This window comes from Macrotis lagotis, chromosome 7 (genome assembly GCF_037893015.1).
Source record: "Macrotis lagotis isolate mMagLag1 chromosome 7, bilby.v1.9.chrom.fasta, whole genome shotgun sequence".
Classification (NCBI taxonomy): domain Eukaryota; kingdom Metazoa; phylum Chordata; class Mammalia; order Peramelemorphia; family Peramelidae; genus Macrotis; species Macrotis lagotis.
In genome coordinates, this window is record NC_133664.1 from 140,948,623 (window position 1) to 140,971,355 (window position 22,733).

A 22,733-nucleotide genomic window follows, 5' to 3' on the forward strand; every position below is an offset into this window, starting at 1 on the left:
ATAAATCCTTCAGATGTAGAATGGAGCTAAAGGAAGCTGATGACTTTATGTGAAATCAAGACATAATAGTTCAACAATTAGAAGAAAATATGAAACATCATATTTTAAAAAAAGACTGTTCTGGAAAACATATTCAGAAAAGATAATTTAAAAATTATTGGGATACCTGAAAGTCATGATCAGGAAAAGAGCTTTGACCTCATTGTTAAAGAATTCCTACAGGAAAATTGCCATGATATCCTAGAAGCAGAGGGCAAAATAGAAATTGAGAGAATCCACTGATCTCCCCCAGAAAGAGATACAAAATAAACAACCCCCAGAAATATTATAGCCAAGTTCCACTCCCAAGTCAAAGAGAAAATATTACAAGCAGCCAGAAGGACATGATTCAAATATCATGGAGCTGCAGTCAGAATCACACAGGACTTAGCAGCATCTACATTAAGGGCTTGGAATATACTATTCCTGAAGGCAAAAGAGCTTGGAATGCAACCGAGAATCAACTACCCAGAAAAAATGAACATCCTTTTCCAGGGATAAAGATGGATTTTCAATGAACCAGGGGAATTTCAATTGTTCCTGTTGAAACAACCAGAGCTGAACAGAAAGTTTGATCTTCAAATACAGGACTCCAGGTGAAGTATAGAGAATGAAGAAGGGTAAAATATGAGGAACTTGATGATGAACTGCATGTATTCCTGCATAGAAATATGATACTGATAATGCTCATAAGAAACTTCTCATTTAATAGAGCAGGTAGAAGGAGCTTTTTTTAGATGAAGCACAGGAAAGAGCTGAATTTGAAGATATAATGGATATAATGAATTTGAAGATATAATGTAAAAATGGAGTCACTGGCTAAAAGAGAAAGTACTGGGACTCAGAGAAAGGAGAGGTAGAACAGGCTATTTCATATAAAAGGGTTTTTTTTTTTGCAATGATATGGGGGGGAAGGTGAGGGGGGAATGAGGGAAACTTCACTCATCAGAAATGGCTCAGAGAGGAAACAGCATACATACTCAGTAGGGTATAAATATCTAGAATAAAAAGGAGAGAAGGGGGATGGGGGAAGGGAGGGGATATGGGTGATAGAGGAGAGAGTAAATCATAGGAGAGAATAGTCAGATATAACACATTTTCTTTTTCACTTTTTGCAAGGTAGGTGGCCTACCCAGGACCACAGGGCCAGGTGGTTGCTGGGTCTCTGGGGTAATATGTGGGCTTGGGACCTCTTGGCCCCAGGGCTGGTGCTCTGTCCACTGTACTATTCAGCTACCTACAACACATTTTAGAAGAGGGACAGAGTGAAAGGAGAGAGAAAATATAATATATGGTAGTGGGAAGGAATAGATGGAGGGAATTACAATCAGCAACAGCAACTGTGGAAAAATATGGAAGTAACTTCTGTGATGGACATATGATAAAGAATGTGACCCACCCAAGACAGAGCTGATGGTATCAGAACATAGACTGTAACACATTTTTTCTCTCTTTCTTTTACTTTATTTCTCATGAGGTTCTATATTTTTGTGGGGGAGGAAATATTATGTTTACTCTTAAACAAGAATATTTTTGTAATGTATAAAGTTATATTAACCAAAAAAAAAGAAATCAGGAGGGATGGGAATTCAGGGAAGCATGGAAGGATTTGCATGAACTGATGCTAAGTGAGATGAGCAGAACCAGAAAAGCATTGTACACCCTAACAGTACCAGGGGGGTGATCATTATCCTTGCTGGACTTGCTCATTACATCAGTGCAACAATCAGGGACAATTTGGGGCTCTCTGAGATGGAGAATACCATCTGTATTCAGAGAAAGGATTTTGGAGTTTGAACAAAGACCAAAGACTATTACCTTCAATTTAGGAAAAAAAACTATTATGTAATTTTGCTATCTCTTATACGTTATTTTTCTTCCTTAAGGATGTGATTTCTCTCTCATCACATTCAGCTTAGATCAATGCACACCATGGAAACAATGTAAAGAATAACAGACTGCCTTCTGTGGGGGGGGGAGCAAGAATAGGGGTAAATTTGTAAAACTCAAAATAAATAAAATCTTTCATTGGGGAAAAAATGAATAATTGTTCCTTTTCTTACCTCTTTTAAAAAAAAAGAAGGGATAATGTCTCATACATGAACTTCCTCTGGACACACTAGGATAAACTGATAGAAAAACAGGATACCTAAATGATACAGCTAACTGCTGCTATCAAATACAACCCATTCTGATGTAATTCAGAACTTTATAAAGAGAATTCTGAAAGAGTGTAAATACTAAAAAAGTTTAAGATATAACAAATGCGAATACTTGCCAGAGCAGTTTTCCCCTCAGATATATGCGGCATTCCCGTGACTGACAATTATTTGAAAAGAGTTGGATTCTATTTAAATGGTGGAAAATAATGTATAAATTCCATATAAAAAAGAGGAGTTCTCTCACTATGTCATACTTACACTTTGGTGCCAAAATAGCCAGGAGGTGTCTAGAGTATTTCCTAACTGACAGAACTCATCCCTAAAGAATCAGGGCCCTTCCAGGTACATGACTGCAGAGTCAATAAGGTTTCTTCAATATTTGCCTAATTTTACAGAGAGAATTTTGGTGCTAACAGAAGTGTAACTAAGTTACTGATAACTATATAATAATGTTTCTCAAAGAGCATTGAGAAGGATATGACTGAGTTAATATGGGATTGCTGAACCAATCAACCAGCCAGCATTTATTAATAGCCCACCATGTGTTAGACACTGGGAATACAAGGACAAAAAAATGAAACCATCTCAACTTTCAAGAACCTTACTTTATAAAAATGAGATATTTTTTAAATAAGCTTCAAAATTATTCATGAATTTTTATACTTATAGAACAAGAAAGATCATTGTTACTTCTATATATTGCTGCAGTCATCATCCTATTTCTGAAATTGTATCCAGTGAGCTATTTAGATAGGGTGTATATATGTTCATAAATGTTCAACCTATAACATCAAATATAAGCTGATTTTATAATGTCATTCAGAGATAAAATAACTACTGAGAATAACTTTGTTGAAACTTAGTTTTACAAAAAAATCGTTGATGGTAATTGGTCAGCCTAAAAAAAATTTGGATTTATCACTGTTCTGTTTGGCCCCCTTTGACTGAAATGAAAACCCTTGGCAATTTGAATACTACAGCATACTAGATTATTATACTATAATTACTTAAAAGGTCAAGAGTCTTAAACATTTAGTCTTAAAACTCTCCACCTGAGTGATGCAATCAGAAAAGTAAAGTATGTATGAAAATATTTAATTATACAAAACAATGAGAAATATGATAATTTAATAACCTTTAAATAAATCATACAATGTTTTCCAACATAGGTACCTATCCCCAACCAATTCCATTAAAGGCACTTAACAAAAAAAAAAAAGCACTTTTTAATGTGTGTGAGCATACATTTATTTCCTACTAGAGGTTTTTAAAGAAAATTGGAAGGAACATTTTGGGATCTAATGGTTTATGCTGCTTACCTATCTCAACAGGAGGTACAATTGATTAAAGTCATTTTGAAAATGAAAATTCATGAAATACATCTACCCTTATAAGATAAAGAAATCATTAAGAATTTTAAAAGAAAATGAAATAATTTTAATAAGAAATATTTCCGAGAGATACATTTCTATAAAATATACATGAAAGTGATTAACACCGATGGAAGTAGATATTGAATTCATGTCACCAAAGACTTATTCAGTCTTAAAACAAATAAAATACAAGTTCTTTTGTATTTATTTACATACATGTTTCCACTCCAACAAATCTAAGCTGCCAAAAGGTAAGAACCATTTCATTTTTTTCATTATATCAATGTTTAGAAAGTGTTTGATAAACACTTTTTGAAAGAATAACTATATGAATCAAAAAGTGTTTGTTCTATTGTCAATTTAATTTTCCAATTAGATTTATATTAATAAATTTATTTAGATTGATAATCAGGTTCTACTGTTCCCCTATAGAGTTAGGAGATTTTTATGGTCCGTCTCCACTTATAGTAACATAACCTATGACTTCAAGCTTTTGCTCTTTCACTTAGAACTATGTGATCTCTGGACAAGGCAAGAGCTTCTGTTTTCCTGTCTGTAAAATAAGGATAATAATACCTCCTTACAGTGTTGTTATGTAAGTCAAATGAAATAATGCACACACATGTTTTAGAAACTATAATGTACTATGCAAATATCAATTGTAATTATTAAACAATTTTAAAAAAAATTATTTCTTAAAACAATGGGCAGCTAGATGACCCAATAAATAAGGGTGCTAGTCCAGGAGTCAGGAAGACTCATCTTCATTAGTCCAAATCTAGCCTGAGATGCTTACTAGCTGTATGACTGAGGGCAAGTCCCTTAATGCTTTTTGGCTCAATTCATCTATAAAATGAACTGGAGAAGCAAATGTCAAACTACTTCAGTATCTTTTCCAAAAAAACCTCAAAATGGGCTCATGAACAATCAGACAAAAGAAAACACCTTAGATACAAGAAAGCTATAGACAGGATAAATTGGAGATTTACCGACTATCAGAAGGAAAGTACTAAAATTAAGGGAGACTGGAAAGGAAGATGGGATTTTAGCTGGGATTTGAAAGAAATCAGGAAAACCAGGAATCTGAGAAAAAGAAGAGAATCCAGACATGAGGGACAACCAGTGAAAATACCAAGAGTTAGGAAATATGACACAGAAAGAGAGCCAGTGTCCCTGGGTTGTGGAGTATGTGGGTAAGAAGTATAGGATATTGGAAGCCTAGAAAGGCAAAAGAAGATTCTGAATATCAAAGATAGGATTTTATGTTTGATCTTAGAGGTGATAAGAATTCAGTGAATTCATGGAATGCGTGGTGATAGGGACAGACCTGTATTTTAGAAAGATTGATTTGAAAGTTGAAAAGAGGATGGGAATGAAGATAGACTTGACACAGACAGAACAACCATCAGACTATTGTACTAGTCCAGAAGGAGGTGAATAGGGCTTGTGCCAAGTTAGTAGCAGTGTCAGAGGAAAGAAGGGGGAAGTGTACAAGAGATGTTAAAAAGGTAAAATTGACACATCTTGGCCAGGTTGCACTTTGTTAGGTAAGCTTGGAGACATATTATAGATACCCTACTGGCATAGCCTCAGAACTCCTAAGCTCAAGAGATCTACCAATTATACATCTCTCATAGAAGGATTTACAGGCACGTACAGACCTTGTAAATAATTTTCTGATGCTATGAATTATTCAGTTAGGTGGTACAGTGGATAGTAAGTACCCTGAGCCTAAAGTTTAGGAAGACCTGAGTTCAAATTCAGACTCAGAAATTCACCAGCTTTGTGACCTTGGGTAAGTCACTTAACTCTGTTTGTCCTAGTTTCCTCATCTGTTGGTTTGAAGGAGAAGTTGGAGAAGGAAATGACAAGCCAGTCCAATATCTTAGCCAAGACAACCCTAAATGGGGTTACAAAGAGTTGGCCAAGGCTAAACAATAATAACATGAACAATGATTCATCAGTTTCCCTCCAACTTCTTCATATCCTATCTGACCAAAATCTGGTAATTAAGCTCCTTTGTTCGGAATTCTCCAGGGATTTCCTGTTGGTTACATAGTAAAATTCACACTTCTTTGCCTGATATTCATGGTCTTCCATAATCTGGTTCCACAATTTATCTTTAATTCTTTGCCTAGTTCAAAATATCCCCTCCTGAAGTTCTACTCAAAGAAGACTGATCTCTAATCCCTTATCACTTCCCCTGCTTCTGAGTGGACTTTTATGCTTTTACTTAAATACTTTCATATGTTCAGAATATTCTCTTCTTCTGTTTTTACTTACTGAGGTAATAGTCATTTTTTAAGGTCCAACACAAATGTCACATCTTCTGGGAAGGCCTTCCCCAATCCTCATTGATCATAATCATTCCCCATGGGAACCTCACCTAAAATTTTGTTTTATACTCACCTCTCTAAAGAAATTAATAAATATTATTTTGTATCTGATACTGTGCCATCTCCTTACCATACTGTAATCCTCAATGCCTTAGTAGAAAATATCTACAAATTTTTTGAATTTAATTGGTATTATTAATGCTCATAACATTTTATCATGATTTATGTTTTAGAACATTATTTGAAATCATTCCTTATTCAATCCTCAAAATAACCCAATAAAGATAATAGAAGCATTATTATTATTCCCAAATACAGATGCAGAAAGTGAAGTCTGGGTTGGGAAGCGGCTGGCCCAAGATCAAACAGCAGGGAAATAGAATAACTGATACTTCGACCAAGATTACTTAAGTTCCTTGTGCTTTATCAAAGCTACCTCCTTTGTCTAACTCACAATATATAATTTAATTCATGTAAAGTGAGTGTATAAGCTTTTAATGGGGGGGAATAATAATAATAAGGAAATTTAATTTCAGAAGAAACTGTGAATGCTGTTTTTATTTTTAATCTAGTTATATTTCATATTGAAATGACATAATATTAAGTCTTCTGGTAACTAGTGAAACTTAAAGGCCTGAATTACTTTCCTTTGATGTCCATTTTTCTCATTTTTAAAAAAAAGAAGGTCCCATTTCTGATACTATTTTATTTTCACATTACCATTTGAAAAAAAGAAAATCTGAATATTTATGTTTTAGGAATATGTTTAACAGTGAAAATTAATTTCTTCATCTTTCAAAGACCAATCATTTTGAACTGTGAAGATTGCTATCTTTTTAAATGGTACACTTGCTGCATGTAATACGTGTTCTTCAATTTTAGCAAACTGTTTCCAAAACTGATTATTTGCAAAATGGAAATTTTCCTCAGGATAGTAACCATATATATACAATTTATCCATGGACATTTCACAGGCCCTCACAGAAATAGGTAAAAAGAAAATTTTTTTGGAAGAGCAAATGGTCTAAATTATATACTTCTGAAATCCTTGACTTTGACAAAGTCTAATTTACTTTTGTCAAATTGATTTAGAGTTTGTAAAATGTAAGCTATCAGGTCTGAGAGTAAAATTAATTCTAGACTATGGTAGCAATCGACAGTATTTATATATTAGCCTTGCTTATTCCTCACTAAATATAATGGATGGCCTTCTGAGAAATGGAAAGATATTTCCTTTCCACATTTTGAGGTTCAATTGTACTACCTATTCAGGATTAAGCCTTTCTAAAGAGAAAGGTAAAAATGGCAGTTGGAGTTGCCAAAGAACCAGCAAGAGCTAAATTACTTCAAACCAAGAATCAAATCACGGATTACCTTAGTTGAAATCCACCCATCAAGAACAATGTTTCCTCAGTTTCATTTTCTCACCATACCACTCTGTCAGGAACAGAGTGAGGGTACTTATCTCCTCCCAATGTGGGCAGAATTTTATTTGCTTTTTTAAATGTAATGAATTCATTTTTATTTTTATTCTAATAGTCTATTTGATGTCTTTAATCAATCAACAGACTTTATTAGGTACTATTTATAATCCTATCTATTATGGGTTGTAAATACTTAAAATAGTAATTTTAAGTATCTTGCATTTTCATAAAGATTAAGCTGTCATAAAAAGTAAATCAATTAAAGAAAAATGTTAAAAAGTAACTAGATTAAAAGGGAAAAGACAAAATGAAATGATAGATGTGTTAAATAACACACACATATAGTACTTCTCTTTGACATAGCATTATTTCACCTGATCACCTAGATGCTGAGGTCTTCTAAATAAAATTGCATTGCATTCTCAAGCCCTCAGAGAGTCAGTTTAGTTAACAGCCTACCTGTGCTTCAGACTTGACCATACATCTTACATGTCAAACTCATTTTAAAGTGCCAATCATGTCCCTTCCAATCTAATTAGTTTGGGAAGTAATGTCAGTGACCTAGAACTATGCAGACGGCTTATTATCATATCATTTGATCAACCTAACATTTTAACTCAGTTGAATTTAGAACACCAGTAAGCAAAGTGTAATACAGTTTCTTCCAATTCATTACCGATAATTCTCAACACAATTTCCTATTTGTGAGAAAAATCCATCTTGACAAATGAAGAATGCTCAGCTTTATACAGGCATCATACAGGAAGTAATTATTTAGGTTTTAATAGAAGTAGAAAAAGAAAGTTAGAGGAAATAAGTAGATAGTCAATGTAATTTGATATAGACACTAAACTAAAAAAACAAACAAACAAACAAGCAGAACAGGAGGAGAAAGGCCTAGAAAATAAAGGTATGTCAAGAGTAAAAATTCACATGGGAATCTAGCCCAAAAAAATGACTTTTGTAGGTAAAACAACAACAACAATTTCAAAAGTAGCTATTCTAGTAAGAGGGAATAAGTATATTATTTATGAATCATCAAGGATTTTAAATTAAATTCTAGTGTTAAATCTATAGAATCTCAGAGTTGGAAGGGATGTAAGAATCAATCTAATATAATTTTTACCTGTAAAGGATATTATCCATTTTATGTCATTTCCAACAAACAACTAGATAGCTCTTCAAGACCTCTTATGATGGGGAATCTTTTGTGGCAGCCCCTTCTATTTCTGGACAATTCCAACTGCTATAAAATTTTCCCTTATAGTCAATCTAAATCAGTCTGTTTGCCAATGTGTCCTCATTTCTTGGAGTTCTCTCTGAGGCCAAAAAAAGACAGTCTAATTTTCTTCCATAGAGCAGATTTTGAAATACTTGAAGATAGCTATCATATCCCCAGGTCTTCTCCAGGTAACTGTTCCCAGTACTTTCAGCTAGGAAGTTTTAGACCTTGTTACAAGGCTGGAGTAAGCATAGTTGCAACAAGAAGTCAGTTGGCAGAAATGAACAAGTATTAGAGTTAGCTGAACTCAACAGATGATAATAAAGTTCATTACTCATAGCAATGGAAATGAAAGATTCAGGGAAGAGTTGAAAATTATAACACATCTGAGATGGAATAACAAGAGCTATTCTAGAAGACAATATAGAATTAGTGCAATTTAGAGTTGATTGTATAGTAGTCATAAATATAGACATAGATGTAACTGAGGGTAGTGAAAAGAGAGCCAACTTCAAAGTCAGCAAGACTAAGGTTTGAGCACCCTACTGACTGTGTAACCCCAGGAAATCACTTAACCAATCGGTTATCTAGCTAATTGTCCAAGACTCTAAATTGTAGAGAAGAGACTGACTGACCTGTTTTAATAAAGAAAAGTGATCCCTTCCTATACTGGAAAAATTGCAAGTCTAGTTTCTGTTTCTATTCTGTATATGTGTGTGTATTAATGACAGTGAGTAATAAGAGTAATAAGAATCATTTATATCAGGTGTATTAAAACTTAGTAGTTTTAAGTTTTAATAGCCTAAAATTACACTAAGATTTTAAGTTTTAGGTTATTAAAGTTTTAGGCTGTGGAGTAACTTTTTTGCTCTTCCTGAGTACTTTACTAGAAGAATAAAATTTACCTCTAGAGAAGATGAACATGTCAAATTTGAATTGTCAAAAGTCAATTGTCACTTTGTTAAAAATAGTTAATGATTTCCTATGGGGGATGCTGATTTGTATTTTGTCCCAATTTCTATTTTTTTATGAAATACAAATAAAATTAGAGGAGAATCAGAAAATTTGGGGTTTGGCTCCAGCTTTGAAACTAACTTCTGTACTTCATTTTAGGTGAAAAAAAATTAACTAGACCAGATCATCTTTAAACTTTTTCCTGCAAGAATCCTATGATGACTTTAGTTATATTTAATTGATCTTGCTGCTATTAGCAAAAATGATTTGAAATTAATATCAAAATTAAAAAGCCTTAACTTACCTTCAGGTGATGAGCCTGGTTTTTGAGAAAAGACAGCGCTTACTTTACTTTTCTTGCTCATATCACTGTTGACAGACAAGCTGGACTGAATTTTTTTATGCATTTTTTGTGAAACGGGTGCAGAAAGTTTTCTGTTATCTATTGAAACATGTCTAACCCCATTGTGGATTCCATTTCCATTTCTCAGATTTGAATGACTATTCTTTATCTTGCTCATTTCTTCTTCATTTTGTGCCTGTGCTGAAGTTTGGAGCTCAGGCAAGCGTTGAGGTTGTGCTAAAATGAAGAAAAAAAGAAAATTTTAATGTGGAAGATATATCATGTAGGGAAACAAAGTTTTCTAATATCTAAATTTCCAATGATGGAAGAGAAAAATTATTGAAAAGGATTGGCAAAATCCACAAAGACATACTTGAAAAGTAGGTACTTAACAAATAACTGTTGATTATTGATTGATAGGGTTGCCAAAGAGTACCTTCAGGACAGAACTAATTGTAATGGCTAAGGGGCAGCTAGGTGGCGTAGTGGATAAAGCACCAGCCCTGGAGTCAGGAGTACCTGGGTTCAAATCCAGTCTTAAGACACTTAATAATTACCTAGCTGTGTGGCCTTGGGCAAGCCACTTAACCCTGTTTGCCTTGCAAAAATAAATAAATAAATAAATAAATAATAAATCATATTGAAGCTGAACTTTTTAGAATGGGAAGTAGTCAGTATTTCAAGGTAAGTCATGAAGGAAATAATCTATACCATAAAAATGGGATGATAGACAAACTGAGAAAAAATTGTGCACTGGACCTAAGGAATAAAAGAGATCATCTTATAAATATTTTCTCTCTTCTGTTTTCATGCTAATAACCAAGGATGATACAATAAAATAAAAACTCTATAGCAACTAAGTGGTACTATGAATATGAATAGAATATCTCAGACACTAGCTGTGTGATCCTGGGCAAGTGGGCTTAACCCTCTTTGCCTTGACTTCCTCATCTATAAAATAAGATAGAAAAGGAAATGATCAACCATTTCAGTATCTTTATCAAGAAAATCCCAAATGGTGTCACAATGAGTCAGACATAACTGAAGCGATTACAACAAGGTCTATTTAAGTCTCATTGAATTGAATTTAGTTGAGGGAGCACATGAGAGCTAAATTTGGAACCAGGTTCATATCTGCTTGCTATTTATAATGTCATGTGTAATTATATTATATAAATACTGCTATATTATATTTTGATTTGTAAAATAATTAACCTTCAGCTTCCTTATCTGTAAATACCTACTAAGTAATATGAAAGGTCTCTTCTAGTTATAACTCTATAATTTCCTTAGAATATACAAATTGGATCACGATCTTTTTAAAATTTGGACAATCGATTATTATTAGACTCTTCATGATATTAGGGGCCATGCCTTACTTAAATTTTCTATCTTCATTTCTACATAATATAGTGTTTTATACCCAGGAAAAGCTTAACAAATGTTTGTTGAACTGAAAAATGTAGAAATCTTCATTTTTAAAAATAGTATAATATGAAATGCATTTAACACAGTAATTCACAAAAGAATAATAGAAATTGTAAGGATTTAGCAGAACTATTTTCATTCTTTTAAAAAAAAATTATTTTTTTAAAGCAATGGGGTTATGTGACTTGCCCAAGATCACACAGCTAGACAATTATTAAGTATCTGAGACTGGATTTGAACTCAGATCCTCCCGACTCCAGGGCCGGTGCTCCATCCACTGCGCCACCCAGCTATCCCACTTTTTTCAATTCCTTAAGAGTATCTATGATTTCACTGACATAAATATTCTCTCTACCAATACAGACTATAATCCTATGGTCAAAATCTTTCAAAGTTTGTTGCCATTTTGTTATTTTTCAGTCATGTACATCTCTTCATGACTTCATTTGAGGTTTTCTTGACAAAGATACTGAGTAGTTTGTCATTTCCTTCTCCAGCTCATTTTATAGATAAGGAACTGAGGCAAACAGTTAAGTGACTTGCCCAGGGTCACACTGCTAATACATGTCAGAGAGAAGATTTGAACCTAGGAAAACATCTTCCTGACTCCAGGCCTGGATCTCAATCTACTGTATCACCCAGACATTGCTATAGACAAAAAAATCAATCATCTTGTAGTTAACCTGGAAAAAAAGCAACAAAACAAAACTTTAGCAGAGAATGAACTAAAACATAATAAATATCATAGACAGAGAGGGTCTAATTTTAATTGAAGGAAGAATTCTATAATACCATCATTTGATTCAATTTCTGTATATATATATATATATATATATATATATATATATATATATATATATACACTAAGTTATCCCTGAATATAAATGTTTTAACTATATAAAAAGTTTATTTGCACAACATAATTCCAAGGAAGTTATGCCTCATAATTTTTTCATTTGGCAAAAGATGATACACAGAAGTTTTTTCAGACCATTTTTATTAGCATCAATGACCAACTGGTCTCTACAGCAAGGAATTCAATTATCTAAAAAACTTGTTCACTTTATCCATACTATACAGTATCAGTAGTAGAAAAGTTTTACAACTCTTTATTTTTGTTCTGATAATGTCTCACATTTTTAAAAATGACTTGTTCTGACAATTTTACATGCCCTCTTAAAGCCATAAAGTACAATCAAGGTTTCTGTATAAGGAGTTCTGTTTCCTATGAGTGTGCAGTGATTTGTTGATTAATTTGCTGCTCATATAACTTCTTGTATCAACTAGAATAAGATTCTAGTGACTACTACAGAGCCTAAAACTAGGAACACACACATACACACACACACACACACACACACACACACACACACACACACACATTCATTGAAAAAATGCTAGAGACAGTTAAAATGCTAGAGAGAGTTCTAATTTGGACTCAAGGCAAATATAATATTTTGGCACCAGTAATAGCAATTCATAGAAGAGACTCTGTTAAGAATGCACATTAGTTTAATTAATCAAATCATCATAGTATTAAGCTCTAATCCATGCCTATGTCTTAAACCAACAAAAATACTTTGAATCATATTTAAATCTTCAAAATCATCTAAAATACCTAAACCATACTTATAATTTTATGATAGTATTTATTTCTATTGGTGAGTCTATAAATGGGCAACCTCAAAAAAAGAGTCTTAATTCTTTCTTGTTTCACATTCAATTTATTATGATTTTGTTGCATTTTATTATTAGTATCTAATCCCTAAATATTAAAAAAAATATTTCTTTCCAAAATTTTAATATTAAAATACAAATTTTTGGCTGAATGATTTTTCTAGTCACACAAGGAATATGGGTTGAATGAAAACCGGATGACTCCCCAAATGTGTTACTCATATCCATTTAATTTACTTTAGCTTTATTGATAATTTTTCACAGGGGAGAACTGAATTATATGGTCAAATTATACTTCAAACCAATTAGGAAACATGACTGTTTTCCAGTATCAAAATTAGAAAATTAAGCCAAGATCATTTGGTCAAAAAAACAGAATTTTTTTTTTTACCTTATTGTATAAAGGTTGTGTATGGCTTTAAAAAAAAAAGGTAATATGGGAAACGACACAATGCTTCTTAAAACACAAGTGATGCCTAGGGACCCTCACTCTCCCTTTAATGATCCACTGCTCTCATTCAGCTGTCTTTCTTTTTTCAAATCTTTACATATGTGACAGCTCTCAAAAGTAGACCATAGACCATCTGGCATTTTCAGAGGTGTAACTTGTGCAAATTCAGCTCTACTGGGAGCACAATGCTATCTTCTGCCTGCGTAATAAAAGGTACAATAGAATGTAGAACTTATGAGTTGTTTTGAATTATTCATTTTTTTTGCCTGTATATTCAAGAAATTTTACAAACTCTGCATTTTGTACTACATAATCACATGCGTTAAAGGTACAAAGAAACTTTTTGACACCTCTTTTCTACAGAAAGCTGGCATTTTGTTTGATATGTGAACATTCAGCATCTGTTATATCATTCTAAACAGACCGTATGCTTCTACAAAAGACCCCATTTTAAACTCTCTCTGTATGAGGAAAAAAATGTATTCTTGATATTCAGTAACGAACGCAATACACATCAAAATTTCAAATACAAGTTATATGAACATTCAGCATCTTCAAACCTGGATAGCATTGGTCACCCGCTTACCATATGTTTAAAGATTTTTTTTAATCACTCCTCACACTACACACAGCCTGATTGTAATTTTAATATCCATGATGAATACTTACAAATGTCTTAGGAAATACTGTGCTTTCTAAGTTCAAATGTTTTCAATCTAGGGAGAAACCAATAGATTTAGGTCTAGTGATTTTCAATAAGAATGATAAATATTAGAGTAATGATTCAATAGCATGAACCTCTTTTGATAAAAAAAAGGAGATAGTGTAGCTAGTAATAACTATACATGAATCTGCTGCTTCTGAAGTAGCAATAAAAAAGCAATATATTGCTATTGCATATAATCTATTAGCATGTACCTATGATGTTCAGTCACTGGTCTCTTTACAAAAGTAAGACTTAATAAAATTACAAAAATTTTGCAGGCTCCTTGGCCAATTTCAAAGTTATTTAATTGTATACATGTGCAGTGTCATAAAATTAAATGGCTGTAGATTTAAATTTTACAATAAAGAAGATACGTGCACATTGAAAAATATAAGAGAAAGCATGGAAATTAAAGACTTAAAACAATCAGCAAATATATGATAAGAATATATTAGTTCAGCACTTTGTTTTTATGGTCAATATGGGAAAAGGTTATAGGGAATAAATACCACCAAAAGGAGGAAGTCAATACATACCAATATAATGAATTTTTCTGCTTAGTATAAAATTACATAATTTAGTGTCTGGGCTATTGCAAACCTGGAGGTACCTACACCTTTACAAATGTGATTAATTTAAGTACCTTACCTGTGGCAAACCTCTTTCATTTTTTAACTCAATTGAGCATAATCTCTCAAGGACAAGTATGGTAGTTACCAAGGGTAGTTGTTCCAATCAATTTTTTTGTATTGTTTTGGGTAAAAACTCTTATCATATCCTGATGAGCTCTGACTTGGAACTTTCAGATCAATACCAACTTGGTGGGGCACCCAGTGTTCTATTTCACCCAAAGTGCAAAGGACAAATCATTGGAAGGGCTGATATATCAGAGCAATTATGATTTTTTTAATATAAATTTTAGTATAAAACTTTTCCTTTTCTTGAAGGGGGTGAATAAATTACAATTTTAATCACTACCTCCATACTTCAAGATACTTAATTTCTAAAGACCATCCCAAACTTGGGCATTTGTTGCTTGCTATTAATTTTGCTTCTTTTTCCTTGTTTCTTGGAACTACTGTGCCCAAGAGAGATGAAGATGAAGATGCCATCCAGTTACATGCTAGCCATCATTTAGCTCCCATGAGTTTTTAAATTCATCTTTCCTAAGTGTGCCTATCCTTTTTTTTTGTATGTGTTTCCCAACATTGTCATGCCATCTATTTCCTTAGTTCTTTTACGTAGTCTTTTGATCATCTTCCTTATGCGACTATTCTTCTGACTTTTTTTTCATCATTCATTGCTCTATTTTTAAGACAAAAATTAATCTCTTAGAAAGATATCCATCTTACTTTTCATACCAAATTAATTCTGTAAGCACAAGTAGGGTAAAAAGTCAAAAGGAAGGATACTTTCATGATTTTAAAAAAATTACAAAGAAAATAAAATGACACCAAATAGTAAATTTTTTCATAACTTTTGACCCAAAGATTCCACTACTGGAGCTATATCTCAGAGATATTATCAAAAGGAAAAGATGCACAAATATGTTCACTGGAGCATTATTTGAGATTTTTAAAAAAGCAACAAACAAAATTGGCACCCAATAATTGGGAAATGGATGAAGAAATTATGAGACAAAAAAAAAATGAAATATTAGTGGACTCTAAGGAACTGAGAATGCAAGAAATTTTGAGAAATATAAAAATACATATGAACTAATACAGAGTAAAGATAAAAGTCAAAACAATTCACATTACAAATACAAAAACATTAATAAAGGGGCGGCTAGGTGGCACAGTGGATAAAGCACTGGCCATGGAGTCAGGAGTACCTGGGTTCAAATCTGGTCTCAGACACTTAATAATTACCTAGCTGTGTGGCCTTAGGCCAGCCATTTAACCTCATTTGCCTTGCAAAACAAAAACAAAAAAATTAATAAAGTCAACATAGGGAGTAGAACTGGAATTATGATTTTACTGGAATATGAAAATTCCCAGTAAGGAGGAAATTCCTTCTAACAATATAGATAAATATTATCTCTTCAACTTACAGTTTTAAAGATCTGTATAGAGTATTAAGAGATGAAAAGTTTTGGCCACAGTTTTATAATCAATTAAGTATCACTAATGAGATTTGAATCTGAGTCATCCTGATTTTAAAATTATGGTCAAATACATAGGTCAATGTTAATATCATAATTTCTATGTTAAAAGATATACTCAGTTGTAGACTAGGAAATGTTTAACAAATAGCTTCTGGGGAAAATCATATACATGGCACATATAAATCTAATATTCACTGATAACATGTTCTCAATAATTTTCATAAGTCTAGATGCTCACACTGAAAATGTAACAAGCTGCTTCAAGTTGGTCCCACCCCCATGGCCTTGGAAGCATCTCTCCTTTTATTAAACAAAAGATAAACTGTTTTATTTTGTGTTTATTGAGAACTATTTGCTGTATCAAAATAAATTTTATCAAATATTCAAAGAAAAAAACAAATATAGAATGCAGAGGACAAAACTAAATAAGCTGGTGCAATGACAAAGGTTTTCCAAAATATTTGGAAGACTCATCCCATATCTTCACATCTTCAAAACTACTTTAAAATACTTGGAATACAGAGAATTAAAATTTTATTTTTTTTTTAGAAAATGAGATCTTTAAAAAGACATTAAAGACTTTTTTTGCTAAAGCTTATTTGTAATAAATATATATAAAAATTCACCAAGCCAAAATAATTATTTTTGTGTCTTATAAAAATTTATTAAATGTTTATTATGAGGCAGGCACTGGGATAAACATTAAGACTTTATAAAAAAAAGAGGTAAAAAAACCCCAAAACAATAACACCCAAACCAATCTAAAAATAAGTATTGAGGATTTACAATAAGATTACATAATATTTTTTAGAAAAATCACTAGTCCTAGCACCTTATTGTTAATTGATCACTTATCTTCTCATTTATTTTAAGTGGAGATTGAATGAATAAGTCAATCTTTTTTTCCTTATACTAATCATCAAGATATTAAAAAAGAATCAGAGGGGGAAAAAAAGTAGCAAAAAAAAATTTTTCCCCATAAGCCTAAGATCTCATCCTCACAAATACACAAATCACTAATGAACACATTCAGGAAATATTTATGAAATTAACTTCCTCATTTTTCAGATAAAAGGATAGAAATTTGGACTTCACCAAAGTCACATGAGTAAGGAATTAAAAGGGTGACTGCTGAAACACAGACCCTCTGATTTTGACCCAATGTTAACTGCTAAGTCACTGGAAGAAATATAAAAAGACTTAATATGAACTAATACAGAGTAAAGATAAAAGTCAAAACAACAACTCGCATAACAAATATAAAACATTAATAAAGTCAACATATGGGGGAGGCTAGTTAGCACAGTGGATAAAGCACCGGCCTTGGAGTCAGGAGTACCTGGGTTCAAATCCGGTCTCAGACACTTAATAATTACCTAGCTGTGTGGCCTTGGGCAAGCCACTTAACCCCGTTTGCCTTGCAAAAACCTAAAAAAAAACCCACACTCATAAAGTCAACATACGGACTTGATTAAGATAGTATTACATAATAATTAACATAGTATTACAAAATCCTAACAACACAATATTCTCTAAAACTATTGAGAAGCCATCTTCCACTTCTATAAAAATGTCTCCTACTTTGCCAAGTACAGTCTTCTGACTACTGTTGAAGTATGAAAATAAATTGTATATATTGTTCTAGGGAAGCTGTCTCAGTGTATTGACATTTTTTATATAAAAAAAGGAAATTATTACTTGGTAGATGAAAAAAGAAGCTTTAAGGATTTTTGAAGGCTGGCAATTTATATATTTTCCAAAATTAACATATTAAAGTGTGAGAAAATAAACAATAAATAACAAAATCCTCATACATCTTACTACACACATTTTTCTTAAAACATTTTTTAATCTCAAACTCTGATCATATATTTGACCTTATTTTAAGTAAACTAAAGTACATCAATTCAAACCAACTTATTTAGATGATATAAGCACTCAGGCACTTAACCAGAAAAGTATTTGGATTTAAGTTAGGTCCCATTACAAAAATGGATTGTTTTTCTGTATAAATTACTACATCGTTGTTTAAAAAATGACAAATTTGAAAACTACTCTGGAAATGCATCTCATACATAACAAATTCCTTTTAAGTGGAGAGCCTATTCTTCTTGTCTTGGCAATGTTTTAGAGATTTAAGTCAGACATGAAAAGGCCAAATTTTTATAACATCGAACCCTTTAAGAAAAGGTATATTCAGTGGTTATGAAGGTTTCTCTTTCTTCCTTTTTTAAAAAAAAAATGAAAATCTTCACTGAACTCCATGAGAATCTTCAAAATACATCAATAGGTACTTCTGCATAACTATCCACAATATTAACATTCATATTACAAGATGTACCTCTGTAAAGTGGCTTTTGTCAGCAATTATTTTTGAATATTTTGTAAGAAATAAATAGCATATACTGTATCTTCTATAACCCAGAAAGCATAAATTAACTAAATAACAGGGTCCCATCAAGGCACAATCAATCTTGCAAAATCAATTTTTCATCCTGAATTTTTTATGCTATTCAGACTTAATAAGGAAAACCTAGGATCAACCAACACCTACAACTTCTTTAAAAACACCTCTGTATTTTATGAGGCATTTTTGGTACAAATATATGCCCTTTTAGTACTACCAAATGTCTGAATATTTATAAAAATTTTCTAATTTTCAAGCAGAAATTTTAAAGAGCTACTTTGATGATTCAATGAATATTTCAACAGATTTTCAAAACTACTATATATACCAAAGAAACTATTTAGTTGATTCACATACATATAAGCATTTCAGTTAAAAAGTTATTAAATCACCCTCATCCCATTCTACTCACATTATACACGTTAAATTTATAGGAAAAGTCAGGGAGAAGAAAAATAATCCATTTACAAAGTTATTTCTGAAAAAAAAGCAATGCTATTTTTATTATTATTAACTAGGACATATCAGGAAAAATCTATTCTATGAGTTATTTCAGAAAACTTCTGGTTAAATATAATACCCAAGAAACTAAACAAATGATCCAAAAACATTACAATGAAGTATTGCAAGTCAAGGAAATCTACAACTGACAAATTTAAGGATCTATTCTCAAAAACTGTGGCAGATGTAGTATGAAACACTGTGATGTAATGATGCTAAACAACCAGAGTCAAATGGTCTAAAGCAAGTCTGGAGTGTTCTTACCTGCCTTTACAGAAAAGACAGTATAATTATTGTTACTGAAATATAGGTGACCCTGGCTTCTTTGATATTTCTTGCATAAGATATTTCTTCTGCCTACTATGGGAATCTTCACTAATCTGTCACTATGTCTGAAGTTCTCACCTTCCTTATCTTTGCTTCTTTTCTTCCTTCAAGTCCCAGATAAAATTCTACCTTCCACAGGAAGCCTATGGAATTTCCCCCATAAGGGGCCTGAATTCAAATACTGTCTCAGATGCTTATCAGTTGGGTGACCAAATCAACTTTCCTTAAGCACAGGTGTATGTATGTATGAGTCTTGTGCCTCAGCACAGCATCCCCTCACTCAAATCCAATTCATGTGCTTTTCCTAGTATCACCTCCCTGATGTCATGGTCTTTTTTGAGAATGAAGGACACACATTGATAATCATCATCATCATCATCACTTACTCCATAAAATGAAGAACACTTACTATACTATACAATAAAATACAAACTTCTTTTGTTTGGTATTTTCAAGGTCCTTTACAACCTGGAACCAATTTACCTTTATTATATATTACTCCTTTCCTATTCTCTAAAGTCCAGTCTTTCTAATCACCATGCATAACATCTAGTCTTTACTCATGCTTTTAAACTGACTGGTCCCATTCTAATGAATTTCCTTCTCTCACCTCAAAGAATACCCCTTTCCTTTCAGGATTCAGATCAGATGAGATAATATTTTAGGAAACAAAAAAGCAACACAGTGCCTGATACACAGTAGGAATTATATAATTTCTTATTCCTTTTTATTAAGCAGAAAATGATCACACAGATTGTGTGAGATGCCGTCAAACACCTAGAAACACCCAAATAGTTTCAAAATTGTGGTATAAAAAGTCATGTTATTTTGTTTTTGAACTACCTACTGCAGTAATGACATGTGAGGTATAAAAAGTATGAGAGACATAATTTCTGAGTAATTAGTCATTTTTATTAATTATTGCTAGTAGATCATTAATAAAAGGGTCATTTGACTGTCTCTCCTAAACCAAAGATGGATCATGGTGTCTTCATGATGCTTAAATGCCCTTGGAAGAGTGGGTGTTGTCAACGGGCAGTTCTCAACTCTGACTGGTTAATAGAAACAAGAAGAATGAAGAATAGAAACAAGAAGAATTGAGAGGAGGGGCTGTGGACATGATTTTGATTGTCACTTTTACTCCCAAGACTACCCCAAGATCTGCCCCAACCCAATCCTGAATAGAATACAATGGGTTTCCTCATTTGGGTAGGGTTTGAACAAAACTGAGGAGGTTAATCCAGTCTCCATAACAGCCATGTCCTTCAGATGCTGGCTTAATTATATACAAAGGACTGTTTTCTGAATGAGGAAATAGGAAGGTAAAAAATCTTAATCCTAATTCAATAACTGATTATTAAGATAGGAAAGAAATAATCATTTATTTCAGTCATTATTTACTGAATTTCCAAATTTCCAAATTTCTAATATAATATTCTATGACTCTGACATGATCCATTTTGGAAACCAGTTTGTGAACATATATTTCCCTCCAAATGGCCAAAAGGGGCTTAACTCAAATGTGAAAAAAAAATACAATCATTCAAAAATATTAGCAAACTTCAAAGATAGCTATAAATAATCCAGATCCCAGATTAGATATGATTTGAAATAAATAGAAACAACAAAACAATGAATCTATTATAAATCACTGATGGGACATTCATACTTTAAATTTTGCTGTGAAGACTCGAAAAGGCAGAGAGAATGTCAGCAAAAAAATAGATCCTTGTTGCACAAGTATTTGTTAATTCTGTTTAATGGAAGCCAGAGCTAATAATATCAAATGTGGTCTCTGAATTTAGAAATGAATCTTACATAGAATAGACCTTTAATAAATGCCTAATTGAATCCAGAGAAGATACCATTCTGGACCTTTGCAATCTAGTACATTCAACCAAAAGCAGGTTATTTTCTGCAGACTTTAACAAAACTTATTTACATTTTGCCCAGACATTATTTTGTTAGTGTAACAAGCTCCTTGTAAAGGGAAAGTAAGAAGATCTTAACTTGGATGCCCATGAAATCCAAGGATAGAATTCAAGAGGTCCATGAACATGGAAGAAAATAAAATCCTATTTTTATTTTCACTAATCTCTTAGTGCAGTGATAGAATCGGGAGGACCTGAGTTTAAAACTTGTCTGACACTTACTAGCAGTGTGACCTTGGGTAATGGTATATCGGGTATATGACTTCCTCATATACAGGGCCAGCTTTAGTCATCCTGATTCCTATCTGGTCACTGAACCCAAATGACTCTGGAAAAGAAAGTGAGGCTAGTGACCTAGCACAGCATCCCCCTTTCAAATCCAGTTCATTTGCTCATTAGGACATCACCTCACTGATGTCCCTGAAGGAGAAACATCAACTAAAATTTAGCATTACCTTTCATTGTGAATGTAAGGAGAAAAAAAATTATTCTGAGAAGGGTTGATGCAGAGATCCAGGAAACACAAAAAGGGACAAAGTGTCACAGTCAGAATAAATCACCTCTCCATCTATGATACCAAGTTACCACATTAATACTATAACCAACCAAAAAAAAAAAAAGCAAAAATGTTGGAGCAATATATTTTTCTGATCTGTTCATTTAAATCTAATTTTCATAGTCCTATTGATAATGTGTCTCTTTATGTAGGCCAAGTTAAAAGTTCTTTAATGTGGTCCATTTTTCCACTCAAGACTGGTTTGTCTTTCTTTAGGTGGCAAATATTCCCTCTGTTTTTTTGGGAAGGGGCTGGAGGAAGGTATTACTATACTGGTGGAACTTAGAGAGAATAGGTTAATGGGCTCAGGGCTCCTGAACTTAGGTGATCAAATACCCTGAGTCTTTATAGCAACAAAGACAACAAGCAGGATCCACTAGGCCTGGCTATTGTCAGAGTTAAAAACCCATTCTGCCTTTCACTTGTCTACAATAGCAAACTATCAAAAAAAATCCCACAATTTGCTAACCAAAATAAATGGGAGGGAAGACACAAATTTGCTGCCATAAGAGATAAAGCACCAAGACTCATCCTATACCTAAGAGGGCATTTTAGCTACCACAACAGAAAAAGATTTAACAAAGAGAGGAAGGAAATACATACCATTCAAGGAAATTAGAATCAAAATTACACTAAAATGACTAAATTGTGGGAATTTTCGATTTCATTATTTTAAAAATGTTAAAGTACAGAATTTTAGAGTCTACTATGCTTTCCAAAGTTTTAATAGTTATGTATAGAAAGTTGCAAATTACATAAAGAGAATTGGGTCTTTTGTACTCGCTTGTA

The 22,733-nt window shown here is 32.7% G+C and overlaps 1 protein-coding gene across 3 annotated transcripts in view; it reads right to left on the bottom strand.

Moving 5' to 3' along the window:
- The window catches only part of MDFIC (MyoD family inhibitor domain containing), a 117,028-nt gene that overhangs the window by 41,341 nt on the left and 52,954 nt on the right, over window positions 1-22,733 (bottom strand). For all 3 annotated transcript variants that reach the window (XM_074193865.1, XM_074193866.1, XM_074193867.1), the window contains exon 4: window positions 9,815-10,090. In XM_074193865.1, coding sequence (XP_074049966.1) covers window positions 9,815-10,090 — 276 coding nt within the window. The remainder of the gene's footprint in view (window positions 1-9,814; window positions 10,091-22,733) is intronic.